The 20,472-nt window shown below is 42.5% G+C and overlaps 1 protein-coding gene across 5 annotated transcripts in view; it reads right to left on the reverse strand.

Moving 5' to 3' along the window:
* The window catches only part of AMBRA1 (autophagy and beclin 1 regulator 1), a 137,763-nt gene that overhangs the window by 14,156 nt on the left and 103,135 nt on the right, over positions 1–20,472 (reverse strand). For all 5 annotated transcript variants that reach the window (XM_054197793.1, XM_054197795.1, XM_054197792.1 and 2 more), the window contains one exon: positions 14,511–14,650. In XM_054197793.1, coding sequence (XP_054053768.1) covers positions 14,511–14,650 — 140 coding nt within the window. The remainder of the gene's footprint in view (positions 1–14,510; positions 14,651–20,472) is intronic.

The raw sequence follows: 20,472 nt of genomic DNA on the forward strand, positions 1-20,472 counted from the left end.
TCTTACCCCAAATACCGTGTTCTTGTAGTACACAGAAAGCTCAGCTCCTGCGTGCGCACGCATACAGGTCTGAGTCTGATTCATCTCACTTCTACAAAAGCATGATGGCACCAGGCTGACACACAGTACACCACATTTAAAACTCCCCTCCCCGCTCCTACCCGTTCTGCAGAGGCTCACTACTGTACACGCAGGTTACTAGACAGGAAAGTCCGTTCTAACTCCATTCTGTCAATTTGCACCTTTCCCTAGACGGTGAAATCAATAGCCATTCCATTTAATACATGGTTTTGCACATTGGTTTTAAATACTGCCATTTATCAACTGCGTTTCACTGCCAGGGTCCTATTAGCTACTCATTTACTGCCAGAGAATCAAGGACTTGGCAGAAGGAGGACCTGTAGCAGCTGGTGCCACTGCTCCTGTTGCTGACTCTGGGAACACGGATGAACAGCTTAAGCCAAGGTCACTAGACTTGGCCACGATGGGAGTTCAGCATCCTCAGCATCACTTTAACCTGGCTTTTTAGTCTGGACTGTGCGTGTCTCCCTGCAAGGCCAGAGAAGTGGCTCAGAATAAACAGCTGTCACTCCCTACTGCAGCAGTGAGCATTCTCACAGCTACCTTTCAGCAGACTCTTCCCCCACCAGGGTGGGCTAACCAACTTATCCTCTCCCAGCTCCACCTCTTGCAAAAGGCCTGAAGCAATAAAACCGTCAGCACAATCTTTGTTCTCTTTTGCATGTATCTGCATCTCTCTGACCCGCATCTCATCTGCCTCTCCACAGCCACAAGACCAATATCCAGCTTGCTCCCAATTAGGTCTTCCAGTCTTTGGATGACTGTTTGAGGCTACAGAAGAGATGTTTCAGACTGCATCAAGGTACAGTGGAGAAAACAAATGTGTGAACTTAAAGGGAGCTGGTTGGGCACTATCTTTTATATGAAGATCATAACTTCCCTTCGTAGTAAATAAAGATTTCATCAAAGAGGTGGTGCTATTGTATGGGTTCAGTGTCCGTTTTAAGACCATGCCTGCATTAGAAACTTGACCACATAATTACACCTTAAACCAACTTAACTACACAACAAGATGTATGCGACAACCACAATTACCTTGGTTTAAATCAGATTTTCAATTAAGCTTGAAGATTTGCACGGGTTTAAGCGCACCTATTTAAAACAGTGCAATCTCCCTTTTCAGAAAGCCTAAAGGTTTTTTTAACGCTCATTCCAAAATATTGCTTGAATTTTGTAAATTAGCAAGCCTTTCACAGCACGTTTCCCAGGAGATTTGCAAATCAAGGCCTGACTATTCATTTCACAGAAGCAGAGCTTACACTGGAGAAATGAATATTTTTCAGGTAATGTAAGCATTTAACTTTTGCTCCATCAAACTCTAGACATGAAAATGCTGGAAGCACTTTACATTTTCCGAGGCGTAAGGTAGAAGCTCTGTGCAGCATGGAGCATGTTGCCATTTGGATGTGGATGCAGCAAGGAGGACATTTGTTGCCCAGGGCTTCAGGGTGAAAAATTGCAATTCTCCACACTACGTCAGTCATGGACAGTGAAGTCCACTTAGTCAAGTTCTTATTTTCTTCCTTTTTATGGCTGTCACTAAGCTCTCTAAGCCCTCCCTGGAAATTTCCATTAGCTTTGTTAAATGCAGAGCTGCTCACAGCCTGGCCTTCCCAGCAGGGATCTGTTCCGAGATGGACTTTTCCTTCACGCCTGTGTCCAGCTCACATTATTAACAAGCTTGGAGAGGACGAAGGGCAGAGATTTGCATGCTTTGCTGAAAGTCAAATAAGGATTCAGAGTGGAGCCTGTTAAGTACCAAGAGCCAACAACTCGGAGAGCATAGCGTCTCCCTCTGCACGGAGGTATTACCTACACAGCTCAGGTATGTCCCCCGAAGAAACTAGGACCAAGCTCTAGGAATTAATGACAAAATTATTCAAGTGTGACAAGAAAGCTGAAATATGATTTAATGCATTGGCTTAACCAGTATTTGAAAAGTTAACTGACAAAGAACATGACTTAGACATCTGGGTAACCCCTCGCTGGCATATCCAAAATTGAGAGTTGAAAAGGAGGAGGGATTAGGACAAAAGTTCCCCAACACTACCGCTCAGCAGCACATGGCAAGACAAAAAAAAAAAAAAAAAAAAAGTAATTTGCAAGTAGGGCATTCATGTCCAGGAAAGCATAAATAACAGTGTCTTTTCACTTAAACCATCCCCGATACTGAAGAAGGCAGCAGCAATGGACAAGTGCACTGCTCTCCTCCAAATCCTGCCACATGAAAAAGCCCAACAGTAGCACACTTGTCTGCTACAGGCACTAAATTAAATTTTGATTAAGACATTGCTGCCTGCAATCCCATCTAAAAATATCAGCAGAACCCCATTACTACCATGAAGATTGTGGCAAGCCCAACATGGAGAAGACTAGCTGCAAAGTGTCACCATGCAGCTAGGTGAATATCTGATTTTCACACCACCAAGGTTCACTTTCTCCACAAAAGATATTACTCTTTAAAGCTGATTTCTCTAATATACTGTCCATTCAAGATCACTAAGAGCAAGAATAAAAAAATGGGTTAGTTTACAAAGGATTTGAATTCCCCAATATGTGCTTTCCTCCCTTTGTGTAAACTTGTCATTCTTAAACCATTCAAACTGTATCAAGGAAATATAGAATGAGCTACAGAGAGCAAGGTGACACTATGCTAAGGAACAGGAATCCATTGTCCTTGTTTGGGAAGGAAGCAGCAGCACATGGTATCTCACACAATGCAATGCTTGGCTGGATTCCAGATGCATCCTTGTCGGCAGCTCATTATCTCTTCTGCTGGTGTGTGACGATCAGCACAGCAAGCCTATCCCTGGTTCCCATGATTAGCTAGGCAACGGTATTGTCAGTACAAGGCAAAGTTTGGCACTCCCAGCAGCTGCCTGGATAGGAAAACAATCATTTCTAACACTCTATTTCATAAATATTTAGCTTTCCGTACAGGCTATGAACCAAGTGCAGAGACAAATCCAAGTGAAAACTGGCTGCAGTGCAAACTGTATGGAACCAGCAAATGGGATTCCTGGAGTAGCTCTGCTGGGCAGTAATTCCCTTTGACCAAGGAAGAGGTGGCAGCTTCACTGGCACCCTTTTGAGTATAGCCCATGTTTGACTAGCCAGGGGAGGAGCATAAGACCAAATATAAGAATTCCTAACAAGATAAATTGTACACAACACAAGATCTGCAGTTTACAATTAACAACCACACAGACATTTAAGTGACATATGAAACTATCCTATTAATAACATTCAGAGGAACAATGGAAAGGTCACCCCTTCTCCGCAAATAGCAGCAGGTGGATTTTTACTCCCTATACTGATACAGCCCACTATTTTCCAGAATCCTGCAAGTTTCGCCCACCTGGCAACCAGCAACCATGCAGAAACACATCCTGACACCTCCTTGAATTGCCAAAGGTGCTGCAGAAGCAGGACAGCAAGCAGCTTGGTGCAGCTGGTAGCCATGTGCCTGCTTCAGGGAGGATGCCAACTCGACCCAGAACACTATGCAAGATGACTGGCCCCGTTTATTTGATTGTGCAGTCCTGCCAGCTAGGTTAAATAGTGGGATTTTTGAAGAGGCTCTAGCCAAACTCACAGCATTTGAACGAGGCCAGCCTTATAAATTTGGAGGCACTAATAGCTAATAACACTTTTCTGTTGCAACAGCATGAACACACACAAGTTTGTTCTGCCCACCGTCAGGGAATTGAAGCTGGATACAGTCCAGGCTCTTGCAGCCAGTGGATAAGATTTAGATAGAAGGCACACCTCTAACAGTCATCTTCCCTGGGCAAAAATGTGACATCGCAGCTAAGGAAGAGAGTCATCTGTCAGCTAAGCTGTTAGATACCTCAAAGTGAGAGAGATAAGAGAGATTAACACAGTAGGAAGAACACAAACATGATGGTTTCTTCTGATCCACAGGGTCACTACAACTAAAACCCAAGTGGATTCCAGGAGACAGCATTTGTAACCTGCCTGTCTAGCATTGCATGTAGCAGATGAGCAGACTCACGACATGGAGAACAAACCAACAGAAAGAGAAATTTGTCTTACATTCCAAGGGAGAAAGTCTTAAACTAAGACGCAGTCTTCCATCACATTCAACAGGAGTGATAAATGGATATTATGCACCAAGACAATGACAGAGCAGAAGGAGAGTTTTGTATGAAAGTTTGGATGTTTGATCATCCTGAGACTCAAGAACTACTACTGAGGTTGAGAGTGCTGCCTTTAAGGGACACAAAGCTACACGGTACAACCTGTGTTGAGAATAAGGACAAGAAAAGTCCCTCACAGACAGCCTTCATGCCCGTGCCAATTCTTCTACCAAAATGCCACAACATTTTTTAAAAGCAGCTTTTCCCAGAGCTTTTTTTTTTTACAGCACTCTCAGCATAGGAAGTTGTAACTCCCACCTGAGAGAACAAGAACCACCCTCTTAGTCCCGAACATGACTCCCATAATACTGGTGTTGTAACAAACACCAGCTACTTTGACATGTAGAAGAGATATATCCCAATTTGGAGGAGGCATACTGAGGTCATCGTTAAATGCAAAATATTTGTAAGCAGATGTACAAAACACTCAAGCAAGGTGGGCCCAGAGTTAAGATTTGGTCCTGCAACACTGGCAAGAGCAAGACTTTTCTGTATGATGTACTGCACTACACAGTAGTTCTAGCATTATTTTAAAAATGCATGTTTACGTAAATAAGAACATACCATCCAGGCGAAATAGCCTGGAATAAACAAGGCAGAAATAAAACATATAAGGATTTTCTGAATTTTCACCGATTTTCTTCTCACTCAAAAATCTTGCCAGTATTCCACGATATCCTCCACTTAGGTGGCTCCAACCACACCAAGTAGCACATACGGATCCTCTGGAAGGTAAATAACAGATTCCAGAACGCAGAGCTTTAAGTTCCTTAAATAAGAACAATTTAGCTTGGTATCACCTTAAACCAAGCTCTAAAGATGGATAACTTGCTTAAGTTCCTCTAAAAACCCAAAGGCTTGTTAATTGCTTAAAGTGATTACAGGCAGACTATACTCCAAATAAGCTCTGAACCCTCAGAATATCTTAAGCTGTTTATGATCTATCAGCTCTTCCAGTGGCTTAGACAATTTAGGATGTTATGAATCTTTGGGGGAGTGCAAATTGCTTAAGCCTTCTTAGGCCTTAAACATCTTAAACTGCTACAAGTCTCAAGAGCCAAAGTCACTCTTTAGTCTTCTTTGAACTTTCACTAGCGTTTCAGCAGAAACTGATATATACATTGATTCAAAGGCAACTTCAAAGTAGGCTTGTTTTGTACTTTGTATGCCAACAGACTAACCCAGGAAAATGCATTTAGAATGGGAGAAATGAACTTCAAAATAAACACTTAAAATAACCAAGCATAGCAATGCCTTTTTATTATTATTATTTTTAATACAACAATACAATGTGCACAGACAAATCTGCCAAGCTCCAGAACCAAGATTTTGGCTTGGTCTAATCTCAATAAGATCCACAGGGCAAGCCAAGTTTTGTATTTTTAATCTTTAGCAGCTTTGAAATTAGCCAAATAAAAAGTGTTCTGTTTAGCATACAGGGGAAACTTGCTCAAAATCCAACAAAACACCCAAATCCACAAGTTTTACTCCACTTAGAGTTGGTAGGCATGGAGTTGAGACCACTTACAGAACCAGATGGCTTGAGGATTTAAAAAAGGTAAAGAAAATGAAGGAAAAGTTGGCTGGTTTATTTGCTAGCTGGATTCACTACAGTCCTGCCAGAAAACACAGGCATAAGGGACAACAAATAAAACTCCACAAGTAAACTGGATCAAAGACTGGAAAATTAAAGATTATTTTATTGGAAGGCAATATTGGAGTAAAAAACTGAACAAGGAAGGTTTAGTATAGACCTAAGGAGAAAAGAAAGGTTATAAGAAAGCAGAATGGACTGGTGCTGACAAAGGAGGAAAAGACATTCTAAAAATAAACAGGAGGAAAATGGCAGTGGAAGGAAAAAAGGTCTATTCATCAGTGAGGCCAAGGATAAAAATCAATAATGACTCAAAGTGGCCGAGATACTGAATTTTCTCTCTGAAGTCTCCACTTCAAACATATCCAAGGGTACTTATGCAATTAGGGAGTAAGAATAGAAGCCAGACACAGCAGCTAGTTGCACTTATTAAGAAAATTAAAAAATAATAATAAAAAAATTTAAGAAGTTAACTTTTTTGAGCCATTCACACCTGATTTAACGTTACAAAAAAAACCTCAGGAAGTGACAAAAGGCCAGAAAAGCCTACTTAGTCGCATTCTTCAAAAAGAAAGCCATACTTAAATTGACAATTACTCTCTCCTAAGTGTAACTTTTATCCTTAAAGACAGTACTATAACAAAGAGAAAAAAGAAAGATATATAAAAACAATAAAAGAGTGTGCCACATGCAGTAGGCAGTAAGTCAAATAATTGCTTGCATGAAATTTAATTGCTTTTGTAGATAGAATTAGAAAAAAAGTAAAAGAAGAAAAGGCAGCAGGTGTGATCTGAATAGATATAAGTGAAGCATTTGGTAACTGTTCTTAGAGTACGTGTTCATGCTTTTAAAACGATTGCTACGCTGTATCAGAACCTGTAAAGTAAACCAGTAAAGACCTGATAAGCCCAGTGAAATAGTACACAAACCAGTAAAAAGCAAGTTAAATTTCTTTAACACTGGGCTCTGTTCCAACTTCCCCTTCTCATGGTGGAAAATAAATGCCACTAACTAGTCAGTGCTTCAGTGTATCTTGAAGAATTGGGTGAGGGAAATAAACTTGCTAATAACTGAAGACTTAAAGCAGCTCTCAAAATTTATCTCTAGGATTCACAGACATATTAAGTGGAATTTTATGAGAGCCTCTTCCACCTAATGCCATCAGTCATCCTGGATATAAAATTCACATACAGAAACAGAAATGGAATAAAAACCAATATCAGAATGGACATACTGTTTCAAGCCTCCATATTACCACTTCTCTTGCATCTGCAATGACTGAGCCTCTTGGCACTTGGGATATCTAAGGCTTCCCTGCACAATTTGGACAGAATTGGAATTTTTTTTCTTAAATGCATGAATAACAAAAATCCAAATAGAAGCTTTCAGGAAGCATCTTTAATACAAAATTGGTCATATTACCCCTTTTCAGTCCTTTTATCAATTGAAATAATCTTTTCCCCTCATTTAGAAAATTTTGTGTATCTTGTGGTTAACAGGCAGCAAAAGCCCAGGACATGCATTTGCTCGCTTGGCCATGGTCAAAGGCTACTGTGCAGATGCTGCCTTTGAAGAGGCCATTTGCAGCGAGGATTCAGACATAACCAGTACCTCCAGCCACCCCAGTTAACAGCTGTGAGGCAGGGTTGCTAACATCCCTTGGTTACACACGAAGGAAGACAGCTCCTCCTTCTGTCTCTTTGTTTACTCCATCCTCCAGAAGCTATTCTTAAAAGACAAACAATGCACCAGGGCTTATGCTGCTGGGGAGCATCGTTGCTGGAGGCTGAAGAGCCTGAGGAATGGAGCCAGCCAGCAGAGAGACATGACGCATCAGGCAGCTGGACAGATTACTATCTCTTTACCAGCACCAATAACTAGATGCAGACGCATTGTCCCCATTACTAGATGAGAGGATACGCAATTCTCAGAGGAAAAAAACCAACTGGATTGGAATGGACAGACAATTAAAATGATCCTCTGCAAAGTATAGGAATTACCGTGAAGAGAATTTTCCTAGAATAGTTTCACGTTAGAGGCAGATCTCACCACAAAGAATTAAAATATGCACACTGCATAGCACTGAATCAATTTGAGACACTCCACACCTACTTCCCAATGAGAGAATTCCAAGGGATGCTGCCTCTGATCCAGATACATCTTCAGGGGGTATTTTAATTTCATTACCAGAGGCTCTGTCTGCTGAAGAAATCCTTCCTCTCTTGTGGATGCCCGCATTACACAGCTGGCCCTAGACTAGGTGCTTTGAGTACTTGGGTTTGAACCAGTTTTCTCAGAACACTGAGGTTTTTGGATTAGTATTTTCAAAAGCATTTGAGTGCTGAGCCCTTCCAGAACCTGCTCCTGAGCAGGGAAGGCAGGGGAACAGGGTGAGGCACTCAAGATGAAACGAGGAAGAACTGATATTTGGACCCCCTGCCTTTCTCCCACGGCAGTCTTCCACAAGAGAAGCCAGCAAAGGGCAATAAGCAGCATGCAGTCTGCTCCTCCTCACTTTTGGTCTCACCTGTTCATGTTCTACAAGACAATTAATGTTTGAGAAGCCCCACCAGGGGTGTTTCTGAATGCGAAAACTCTTGTTAGTATGTGACAGGATAGGAAATGTTAAGAGCACTAAAAAACAAATTCCTTTTTAATTCAGTAGAGGTGTTTCTATTGTACTAGACGCTGGATTTCATTCTGTGCTGCAAAAATCAAAGATTCAGAAACTGAATCAAACCTTGAACTATGCAGAGCCAAGAAAGACATACAAAACTTTAAGGAGCATCATCACTGGTCACAGTTACAAAGGATGTCAGGCAGCATATAGCGCGGAAGAAACAGCCACACAGAAAAGTCAGTGTGCAGCAGGAAAGCATAGGATTAGGGGGAATTCACACTGCTTTGTACCACCTCCTGCAACAGACCTCCAGGCAGCAACGGAAGTAGGTGGTGGTTCACTTCATTTGCTAAGTGGAGTACCCCACCTCAAGTGGTGTGCCTAAAGGGATTCCTGTTTTCATGTGGCACGGCTCTCCCAATGAACATTACTGTCATGAATTTAGTGTCTTGATATAGCCCAATGGCAGCAGCCTCGGAGCCTTTTAATACCACACTTCTGGACTGAACACAGACATCCAAAAAGTACACACTACCACGAGGTAATGTGACGCCATGTGCAAGCAGATAGCAGACTCTTGATCTAACATGTATGCAAGTCTATCAGTTGGCAACCATCTATACACTGAGCCATGACAAGAGTGAACTACAGGACCCTCAAAAAAGGAATAGGCCGTCACAACCTCATACAGACTGCAACCTGTTTCCAATCCACATCTGAGGGCCAACTCTCTTACCAGTAGGACTCGCCTGTGAACCACAGACCCAACTATCCTTGCTCCAGCCTATCATCACTGGAACTGGTTAAAAAAGCAACAAAACATACATGAAGCATCCATGGAAGACATTTACACTGCCTATGATCTACTCAATTCCATTCATTACTCTATGCATGCCTGGAGGTGTTCAAGACCAGGCTGGATGGAGCTTTGAGCAGCCTGGTCTAGTGGGAGGTGTCCCTGCCCATGGCAGGGGCGTTGGAACTAGATGATCTTTAAGGTCCGTTCCAACTTGAACCATTCTATGATTCTATGACTTGCAGATGCCCTTTTCCTCTTATCAGCTTCCTGCACTTTGTGCTCTATCCCCAGGGGTCACTTCCACGAACCTTCTCCCAGTTACTCCTTCTCTTACATGTTGGCTGATGAGTTTTTCAAACAAAAATCACAGACCAGACTCATGAAAATTAAATTGCTTGTCCTGTTGGTTACTTGCAGAGTGTTTCCAAAAGCTAGGTTCCTGTCCCACAGGAACCCAGTGCCCTGAGTTTTTTTCATACAGACCATTCCTCAAAAGGACAGTAATTCATCGGGAAAAGCAGACAAAGTTTTAAACAGGTCATAAAGACCTGCTCTAAGATGGATAGTTTGTTTATTTGAAAGCAAATGAAACCAGAAGCTAAACAAGCAAAAGAAAAGAACGTATGAAGGACAAGCAAACATTCCTGAACACCAGCTCCACCACATTTGCTATTCGTTATCCTTACTCGGAATAGAATTTATTCACTGACAATTGGTATCTCTGGGTTTTCAATACAAGTCTGTATGTAATACTGTATGTTCAAACTAGCGTATTAGTGACAAACATAAGTACGTCGGCCTTTGAGTGTTTGGGAAAGGAGGGACTTTTCTGACATTACAGTAAAAGTTTCTTCTAATGTAAGCATATAAAAAGCAGAGCAAAAAAAAATTGATCGTTTTCAATAGCACAGTTTAGTGAGCTGGGTGTCACCGTGAAATATAACAAAGTCGGTACACAATCCTTTCTTTCATTTATTCAGCAGAATGCAACCCTGCTAGGGTTTATATCTTTGGCTAATAAACACATTTATTTTACCCTTATAGCTACTGCACTGGCTCATGAATTCCAGTCTCTTACAGGCTTCTTTCAGGCCCATTAGGTGCACTTCCAAGTGTGGATGAACACCGCTGTCACCATCTCACCTCCCTGCAGTACAGCGGCTCTGAGAGCCAACCTGTCAACACCTGTTTAGACATGGAACTTGGGTTTATAACACTGAAAAAGTGCCTCATGGCTCAGCAGTCCAGTCCCACCCCCAGTCACAAATATTCAAGTCATACACTTGTCTCCGCAAGCCAGCCAAGCTGCACCTCCAAACAGCTAAGCCTTTGGCATCCACCTGACCAATGTACCGGCTATCACAGAATCGGCTGGTTAGCCACCTTTTTCTAGTTCGAAGCCACAACCTAGCCATAGGCAATTTATACCTCTTAGTTCTCTAATAAAATACATATAAATTTAAATAGTTCTTTTCTGGAGATTTATGGAAGGATATATAACACCCTCCCTTAGCCCTGCTAAAGACCCCAAGCTACAGGCCTTCTTTGATAAAAATGCTCCGCTGACCCCACTAGCAGCTCTTCTCAACTACAGTACCAGTTCAAAGGCAGTTCTGAATATAGATATGTGAATTTTAAACTCTTCCAGCTTATGTATCTAGTTTCTTCTACAGTGATAGTAACATTTTGCTATCTCTGCTATTAAGCATCCTGTGTCTCACCCTAGAACTAAATCTGTTGTTTTTACAGCCTCGTGTATTGATGGCTCAATCACCTATGATCAACTAAAACCCTCAGATCTTTCTCCTCCTCTGTCATTTTAACTACTGAGCTCAGTGTTATTAGTCACTAAGTGCACTTTGTACTATTAAATTCTACCTCATTTCTATAGCTCCAGTCAGTTTCAAGGCAATCCAGTTCTTGTGCAATTCTCTGATCATTCTCTGCAATGACAAGGCTAATGTCACATCCTTTGCAAATTTATTCAGTGCACCCGTACGAGGCATTAGTGTAAACAGTATTAATAACCAGCCCCAGAACAGGTTCTTAAAGAAGTCCACCAATGACCTCTTTTGTAACAGAGTCCAGCTCTCAATCATGTTGTATTCTTTCCTTTAGCCAGGCTTTCGCCTCCCCTTTACCAGATCTTGTTCTAATCCTAATTCTTTACAAATTAACTAGATTTAATGTAGTTCCAACATGGGAACTGGCTTACTAAAATGCAGAGGTATTACACCTGGAGCAAGTCCTTAGTTGACTCTTTAATTAAAAAGAAATACATAAAATTCTCAAGGACAAGTATCCAATTTGCTATATTCCACCTTAGTCACAGAATCATAGAATAGTTTGGTCAAATCACAATGCATTCGATTCCACTTTCCATGGCTTTAATTTTCCTTTCCTTCAAATCATACTCCATAAATCTGTGTACCGAGTTTACATTATGGATTGCCAACATACCCTGACCTTCCCCATTTCCATTGCAAAGAAAAACTGCCATCAGTGTTACCCCAACTTAGCAATATAGCCCAAAATATTTGATTTTAATTATGTTTCTTTGTTACTCTGGAAAGACTACTTGCATAGCCTCTCATTATGCACCCACGGATCTCCAAGTTACGCCTTTTTTATGGTCAGCTTGTACTTTCAGTCTACTCATCTCGTTTTCCCCAAGCACGTGCCTTTAGCATCCTGTATTTGAGGCACAGCTGCTATTCCAACCTGTTAATGTGATCCCTGTAGTACTTGGTTTCAAATACCTCCATTGTATGTGGGAATAAAGACCCAGGGAATTATAACCATCTCAGTTGTTTGCTACTGACCAGTTTTCTTTGCCAAATTAGAGCAGTGGGGGTGTTTTCAGCAGTACAGTGTTTTCTTGATCCCTGCTGTTTGTTAGGCTATCCCCCACATAGTACTCTACCAGTTGCTGAATCCTTTACTTAATATTTCTCTATCTCTGTATTACTGCATATGGAAACTATACAAATATTTTTCACCTTTCTCACTCACTTCTCAAGTTAAAGTCAACAGATACGTCAACCTCAAACCAAGTCTGTTAAGCCAAGAACTACTGAGATGGCTCTACAGGTTGGGATTTTTCCGTTCTCTGAGGACCTTCCAAATGGATCTGGGGCAGATCAGAGCCACTTCTGCTCTGATAGTCTCACTCATTCCTGTGTTCTGATGTTGAAGCCTCAATGGAAATTATTGAGCTTGGTGAATATCTACACCTTAATGGAGAGGTTTTTAAGTCACTCTGACTGTTGTTGGTCTATAAAATGGTGCAGTTGAGAACAGAACCTATCAGCCCTCTTCCAAAAAGGACCCACCAGTCCATGTGAGGTCTGCAAGAGTCACTAGAAGCATCAGTCACTCCAATCCACCAGTAGGAAACCTGTTGAAGCATTTCTGTCAAGCTACCAATAAATCTCCCACCTGTACAGCCACCATAGAATCATAGAACTCGTGTTCGTATACAAATTTTTTTTTTTTAATTGGGAATGATTGTTGCTGGGATAGAAGTAAGGAGACAGAAGAGTGCCCTAGCAACATGGCAAACTAAGAAGGTTTAACAGAGACGCTGCAGAAGGACTGATGGTACTTCCATAACATACCATGAATGTGTTCCTGTTGTCTTTAATCAGTGAGGTGCCAAGAAGAGACATGCCACTTGGCTTGGGGCTACTGCAAGCACCAGAATGGATACCTAATGTGGGGTGTGGCAAGCCAGGACAGCCAGACCAAGCTCGACTCTGCAGCATTCAATCAAAGCATCCACACTCAGGGAGACTTCATTTCCCTGGGTTGTTGTCCAAGTTCATCTCATGAGCCATAATCAGTAGACTAAATCTTATCACTTCTCTATCCTGAAAATAACTTAGAATAACTCTTTAGAGTTCGAGAAGAAGAGAGCCATTATTCCTGAAGAATTCTTCTGCTTATAAAGTACAGCAACTGTTCCTGAAGAAAGCCACTTATCCTGGAAGAGAGCGATTATAGCTTATTCCATAATAATATATTGTAGAACTTCATGTATAAATAAGGCCTTGATGAAAGATTATCTTCAAGAGAACAAGAGGGCTGTTTGAAGAGCGCTGGCATTTTGTACTACTGAAATTGGTCCAATCTGAATTCCAAACACAGATTTCACCAGAAGGCTGTACTGAATTAGTCACTATTACAACTGTATATATTTATTCTGATTTAAGATAGTGGTTCTACACTGACCACATGACTCTCCTCAAGCACCACACGCCTGATCTCATGCACAACAGATGGAGTCTACGTGCATGTGGCAAGATCACCAGCAGTGCTGCAAGTTTCTAGCTGCCAGCTTTTAAGTTACAAGGAACTTCAACACGTGAAGCACAACCCAAAAGAATATCAAGGTAATTTAGTACCAGGAAATAACTGAGGCAGAGAAATCCCTGAAGCGTTCCTGAGGCATAAAAGAAACACTGCTTCAAAAGAACCACTTGCACACCACAATGGAGAAAAGAGTTTCAACAAAGTACAGTGCAGAGACTCCCCATGAACACTGAAAACAATACATGTTTCACTGCTACGATGCTCAGCCATCATCTGAGTCACACCACATCTAAATTAGCTTGTGTTTAAGTTGCAAGTTTACAAAGGGATAGTTACACCCTTCAACAAGGCACTGTATAAATAAGAGAGAACTAAAGTCTACACGTCACATCACTGGGCTTTCAAGTGAGGACCAAAACAATCCACTGGCTTGCTCATAATCATGACAAAAATCTTAGCAGTTCACAGAATCTCATGCTTGAATACTGTAACAAGAATTTGGTAAGTCTAGACCAGCAACTTTCAACCTGGTTGGTGGACTCCAAGGGTCCATGAAAGCTGAGGAAAGCAAGCATATTACTAAGAGCTCAAATTTGCTGTTCTTTTTGGAAAGTTTTAGAAATCCATAAATTCAGAGAGACTGAAAGACACTGCACTAGACATATGTGAAACAAAGGATCCAGAAAGCCTAAAAATACATGGGAAATAAAATGAGCTAATGAGATGCACTTCAAACAGCCTCAGAAGTTTATAATCAGCAAAAGAAAAATTGATTGTTAAGAGACTCAGGTAAACACTGCGGCAGTCCAAAAGGAGTATTAGGAGTTGGGTTTTTTTGAGTCCCTCAAGCACAATGCCCCAGGCAGTGAAAAGCCATCTTATCACCGTTGTCCTAAGAACAGAACTGCCAAAACAGCTGTAACTCCACGTAGAGCAATCACTTACTCTGGTCGGCAAATCACCAGGTCCCCTTTGTTGGTGCCATATGCCAATCCCAGGCCTGGCTCAGGCAGCCAGCGAGCAGAGTTTATGCTGACGTGTCTTCTCTGGTCGGCAGGCATTGGGTACAGAACGTTGAAAACTCTCTGAAACAATAACAGGAGGTTACTTGACAGGACAATACAAGGCAGGAGAGCCAAGGAGGCTCAAACAAATGCATGATCTCCCTGCAGAAGCGCAGCTGGCCAAGGAGACATGTCACTTTACAGGATGTTGCAAGAAACCACTAATCCAGCAACAAGAGTAAGCTGCTGCTAGAAACACAGGTACACGCACCCCATAGTGTTTAATAGGCTGACTGGCACACAGCTGCAGAGCAGAAGAAATTCTGACCCCAGGAGAATCTTCATGTCACTCAGTGGGCTGCACAGTCCTTCTATTCAAACTAATTAAAGTGATGGGGACAAGTGGCATAGTCATTAGAAAAAAGGACAACTAGGACTCTTCTGGCCTTCACCTCTCATCTAACCTCCTAGGGTAAAGAGGAAACTGGCAAGTACATGGGCTTTCAGCATCGAAAGTTTGTTGTTTTTTTAAACATTTAAACAGCTTCTGAAAAATGTTTCAGAGTTTGACCAACCCCATATCAGCAGTGCACAAAGGAAAATCAAAATCCAGAGATTATGAGAATACTACAAATACCTCAGTTCAGGTCCCCTTTCAACACCATCCGTTTCACCTGTGGTAATGTAAGAAGCTGAAGAGCTGCTAAGTCTGCAGATAGTTAGCACGGCTGCAAGCCAGTGCTTCCCAAATGCTGCATTAATGCAGGTGAATGAAAATCCTGTGTACAGGAAGGACCAATAGCAAGCTCGGCTTTCTGGTCTGAACTAGCTTGGTTTCTGAAGCATACGAGCTTGAAAAGCAAGAACGACGAAGCAGAACAGGTTCTACCTACGCACATACTCTCCTTTTACTCCAAGAAGCTAATGTCTTTTGTAGAGCACAATGCTTTCCTGCACCCTGCCATCCAGCAACCAGAACTGGATATACTGACAACGCTCCATTTAGCCAGAAAATATGACACACGTAGATCACAAAAACAAAGGCATGGGAAGTGGAAAGAGGGGTAATGAGCCAGTTTGTCTACCAGGAATAGACAGGGACAAGCTGCTTCAGTGTACTGGGCCATCACAGCATGTTCCATCATAGCTTCAGAAGGGTAGGACTGAAGACTGCATTTACAAGTCCAAAGCATTAACAGAATTTCTGCAAAAATTTACCTAGGGTTTAAACCTGTAATCACTGCAGGGCACACACACTTCAAATCTAGATTTTCAATGGGATAAGTCCAGGTGAAAAGATATGTTTTCATCAGACTTTCTGGTGGGCAACCATCCATCCATCACAAAACCTTTCTTCCAGACTCCCCAGAAATGGGGATGGTGCTAGACTAGGAAGCAGGGAAGAGAATAAGGATGTGGTGGAATAACAGGATAAAGGTAGATGGGAATGCAGATCAACCACTACTGCACTGCTAAGGTGGCCTGAAGTAATAATTAGAATTCATTAGGGTAGGACTCATCAGTTAGCATAACAAACGGGCTGTTTTTCTCTGTAGCTCTACTGCCCACCCCACATCTTGTCTGTTTGACAATTTAACTTGAGAAGCTGGAGGCAGAGACCACTTTAACTGTATGACCTCCAATAGCTAGCACCCAGAACCTTCATCTTGACCATTGTAATGTAAACACAGTAAGTCATAGCAAAACAATATAGCTATGTTATTTCCCATCATCAGTAACATATCTAACCTTTCCTATGAGGAGGCCACATTAGAGGAGAAAACATCCTTAAGGATTTCTTTGTATGACAGAAACCAGTCACTCTTCGCCCTGGCTATCATTCAGCAGTTAGCATAGTCAAAGAAACTCGGGGTTTGGATGGAAGGAACAGGCCCTTCGGGATTTATCTAGCTCTTACCCATCTCTGTCACATCTGCCCCATTCCCTTCCCGCCGTGCTTGCTGTGTGTGGGGAGAGAGGGCAGGGGGGAAAAAAAGAGGAAAAAAATAAGTCAGATGTACGATGGTAACACCTGTTACCATGGAGATTATGGTGCACTCAGAGATGGGAAGACTGGATTTTGAGGAGGAGGAGGGGAAAGGGAGGGGTCCGCCAGAGCTGGGAGCATAAATTCATAAAATAAGCATTCCAAATCTCTCAAGATCTGCAAGGGTTTTCCATCATATCCTTCTTTGGCAAGTCAGAAACAAATTGTTTCTCTTCTCCTGAGAATGGCTTTGCTAGAGAAGCTGCCTTGCTGGGCTAGCCGCAAGCTCTCCTCCACTGGCAGGTGATTTTGCGCAGCCGCTGTCCCACAGGCTCCAGAAACAGCCACGCCAAGGAGGGAGACTTGCTCAGTACGGCTCAGCATCCAGGTGCTTTGCAGTAAATAGCACCCCACAGAAAGTGCTGCCAAGGGCATGGGTCTGGTTCTGACAACCTGCAAAAATGTTGGCTGAGGGCAGAATCTCAAAGACAAGACGGCTTAAATATTCCATGTAAGAGTAGTTGCTTCACCACTCCACTCCATTCACTTCTACACAGCTTGTCACACCAAAGAGCTCCCCTCCCCTGCTGCTTCCCACTCCCACTCTAATGGGACAACTCCATGCAGTGTTAAGGGTGATGACATCCATGTGTGTGGTAATTAGTACATAAAAAGAGAAAGCAGCTGTACTGGCATAATCACCACTCGCAGCAGTAACCAGGACCCAGCTAATCAATCTGATGCAGTCATACAGACTGACTGTTGCAATTGCATCCATTAGCAAGACCCCCTACTCTATCCACAGAGTGGAAAAAAAAATAAAAATAAAATTAAAGTTCCCTCAACATCAGCAGGTCTCTCTCTTCAAAGAAGGTCAGAAGCCTGCCAGGAAGCATTATTCTCCACAGATCACAGCTAATTCCTTTCAGATTTTTTTTTTGTCCTTTTGTTTCCATTGCTAAATCTTATAAAAAGTTACTGAAATATTTCAATCAAAGTAGTCAGCCTGAAAACACTCCACAGAGTGACCGCACCTCTTTCCCAGTGGGACTGTCTGTGCTTAGTAGTTCTGAACTTCTAGGAATAATACTCAAGTTATTACAGGAATCATACATGAACAGGATTCTCCAGCTTCTAGGTCAGGAGATTGCTGTCAACCCTCAAACACTTAAAATTAGAAATACAAATGCGTAAAGTTGATAATTCACCAGTTCTCTTTCATGAATGCTGGACCACGGACTAGTTGCTGGTCATGTGTACCAGCCATGTTGATGGCCAAGGGTTTAGGAGCCAATTTAGAACCACTGTTGTAAAAGTCCACTAGTCTTTAAGGTGCCTACCACACTCTACCGCAGCCTCCAGAGAGTTTATTTTTAAGGGTGGCATTTCCATTTAGGGGAGATATCGTATTAAATCACACTTTATCAGCCCATAATCACTGCCAGCAGTCACAGCAAGCTTCCAGGCGCTTCACCATAACCAACGTCAAACTCACTCTTAGCATCACTACGCTACTAATTCAATCATCACACCATTAGATGTGGCAATTCAGCATTTTATTAAGGTGGCAGTTGCATTTGTTTCCATATGCTGTTCTGAAACAGAGTTTTCAATGGTATGTCTCTCTGACTGTGAAGTCTGAGGAGTGGGAGCTTCAGAACATTACTATGGAAGCTTAAGCCCAAACAGGCAACTTAACTATAGCAAGCTGTTCTCTTCTTGGCAAAAACATAAACATATAAATGTCATTTCAGTAGACAAGAAAGGTCCTACCCTTCCCTTTAGGGCTTGCCACACAACTCAGCCTGGATTACACAGAACAGTTGCTTGACCTGTGCTTATGTTTGCAGAGAAACTTGTCTCTGATGATCTCCCCATGCTTCACGGGAGATTCCAGGAATCTTCTCTTATTTCACAGACTCCATCTCTCCTCTGAGTTCAGGGGATGTCAGCAAGATAAAAAAAGTCTTTCTGTAGAAATACAAAAACTGTCTAGGTAGCTAAGCTTCCACACAAAAGGCGACTCTCATACAAAGGGAAAGCAATACTCACTAAAGAAACAGCTGGTTGATTCCATTCTACATTCCTGTAACCATAAAGTGTGAGGAAAGATTTGATTGGGTAATTTATGTCTGCACTTCTCTATTTTCAAAGACCGCACTGGAAGTGACTACTTATCTCTTTGGTGTGCCTTTTTCATCCTCCCTGAACAGGAGTGGGCACATACATCAACTCCTGAACTCCCTAAAGCTCATTTCATCACTTCACAGCCACTTCTTCAGTGTTGCATTAATTGAGCAGGGGAGAAGATGGCTCAGAGAAAGCAGGGCTGTAAGACACGAGGAAAAGAAAAAAACAGGCCCTCAAACTGTTCAACAAACAAGCCGCGTGTGGAGTGCAAAGGCCACCTCAAGTCCACTGCTGCTGCTCCCCTTCCAACTTGTCAGTGCTGGCACATCAGTACTGTAGCACCTGTCACAGCCACCGCTTAGGTATTAAACTAAATATTTACTTATGGCAGAGAGCCACAAGAAGCTGCATGACAATCAACAGCCTCAAGGAATCTTTCCCGATGATCTCTTCCTCTCTGTCAAGCTGCTGTACTTACATGGGAAGAAGGGGGCCCAGGGCACAACACGTAAGCACAGAGCTAGACAGTTAATTTGTACCTGCCCTGGAGGGATAAGAAAACTTTTTGCTAAAAGCCTCTGCTCTGCAAAGTCCTAGTTATTGACCTAGTGCTTCCCTCTTCCCCTCCCGCTCTGTCCCAGGGAAGCTGCTGCTATTAAATAACGCTCTTCAAATTCCACCTTTCCCCTCCATTTCTGGGGCGTGCCAACATTAAAAAGCTGGAGAGGGCAATCACCAGGATCCTGTCAGTCACCAGAGCAGCGGCAGGCTGCCCCAAGCCTGGGATACTGCTGCCAGTCGGCAATGGTGCTGCACCACTTGCCTGGTCTGAGCAGCACCGTGCCTGGCCAAAGGGGAGACACCACAGCATCTGCACAGCTGTCTCTTTGCTCAAGGCCTTCCCACCTCTAAGGAGAGCAATGGAAGGCAGAGGAGTGCTGAAAACTCTTTGTTTGGCAGAGTGGGACCTTTCTTCTCCTCTCTGGCACTCAAGAAAGAAAAAACATGTTTTGAAGCTGGAGGAGAAGAGAAAGCTGGCACAAGCGGGTAGGGAAGCTCAGCAGGAACTCTCGCTTTTTATCTTTTTAAATTGAATAGAGACATTCCTGCTCTCAACTAGATGCATCGCCTTTCAAGATGCCAATAAATTTCAAGCCATTACCTTTGCTTTGCCCAAGCAGTAAACCAGTCTGTTAGATCAGCCTTGATAAAGGCTGTGTGGGGAGGGGGTGCAACTGTTCTCTTGTTTACATGGGGAAAACTTGTCATCCGTGAAGCTCCATCCTGACAGGTAAAGGGAGAGGAAAGGATGGAGCAGATCAGGTGGGCTTCTCAGGCACCAGCCTAAAATTTTAATTATTAATTTTCAACTGAATCGATGCTGTCACCAGAGGCTGACTGACCATGAATACACATGGGAAGAGAAACATCTAATGTGCTAAACCCAACAGAAACCTCTTACTGGGAGGACTGGTAAAATCCACAGCTTCATGGCCACTCTGACCTGGGTTGCAGAGAAACGTGCTTCAGAATGGAGTGTTGATCTCCAGTGGATAGGTACGGCTGTATTGGCAGCCAACATTTATATCTTGTGCCAGCACAAATCCAAAGTTTACGGTAGTAAACAAAGTGCTCTTCATATGGATACAGGTTATACCACCAAAGTAACCGTGGAGGCTGTGCAGTTTTGCAATGTAATTGCAGCTATACTAAAGCTTCTGGCAGGTGCAGGTACCTCATTTTGTAGTATACTTTAACAAACTAAGTTACATGAACGATGTAATAC

This window comes from Rissa tridactyla, chromosome 4 (genome assembly GCF_028500815.1).
Source record: "Rissa tridactyla isolate bRisTri1 chromosome 4, bRisTri1.patW.cur.20221130, whole genome shotgun sequence".
Taxonomy (NCBI): Eukaryota; Metazoa; Chordata; class Aves; order Charadriiformes; family Laridae; genus Rissa; species Rissa tridactyla.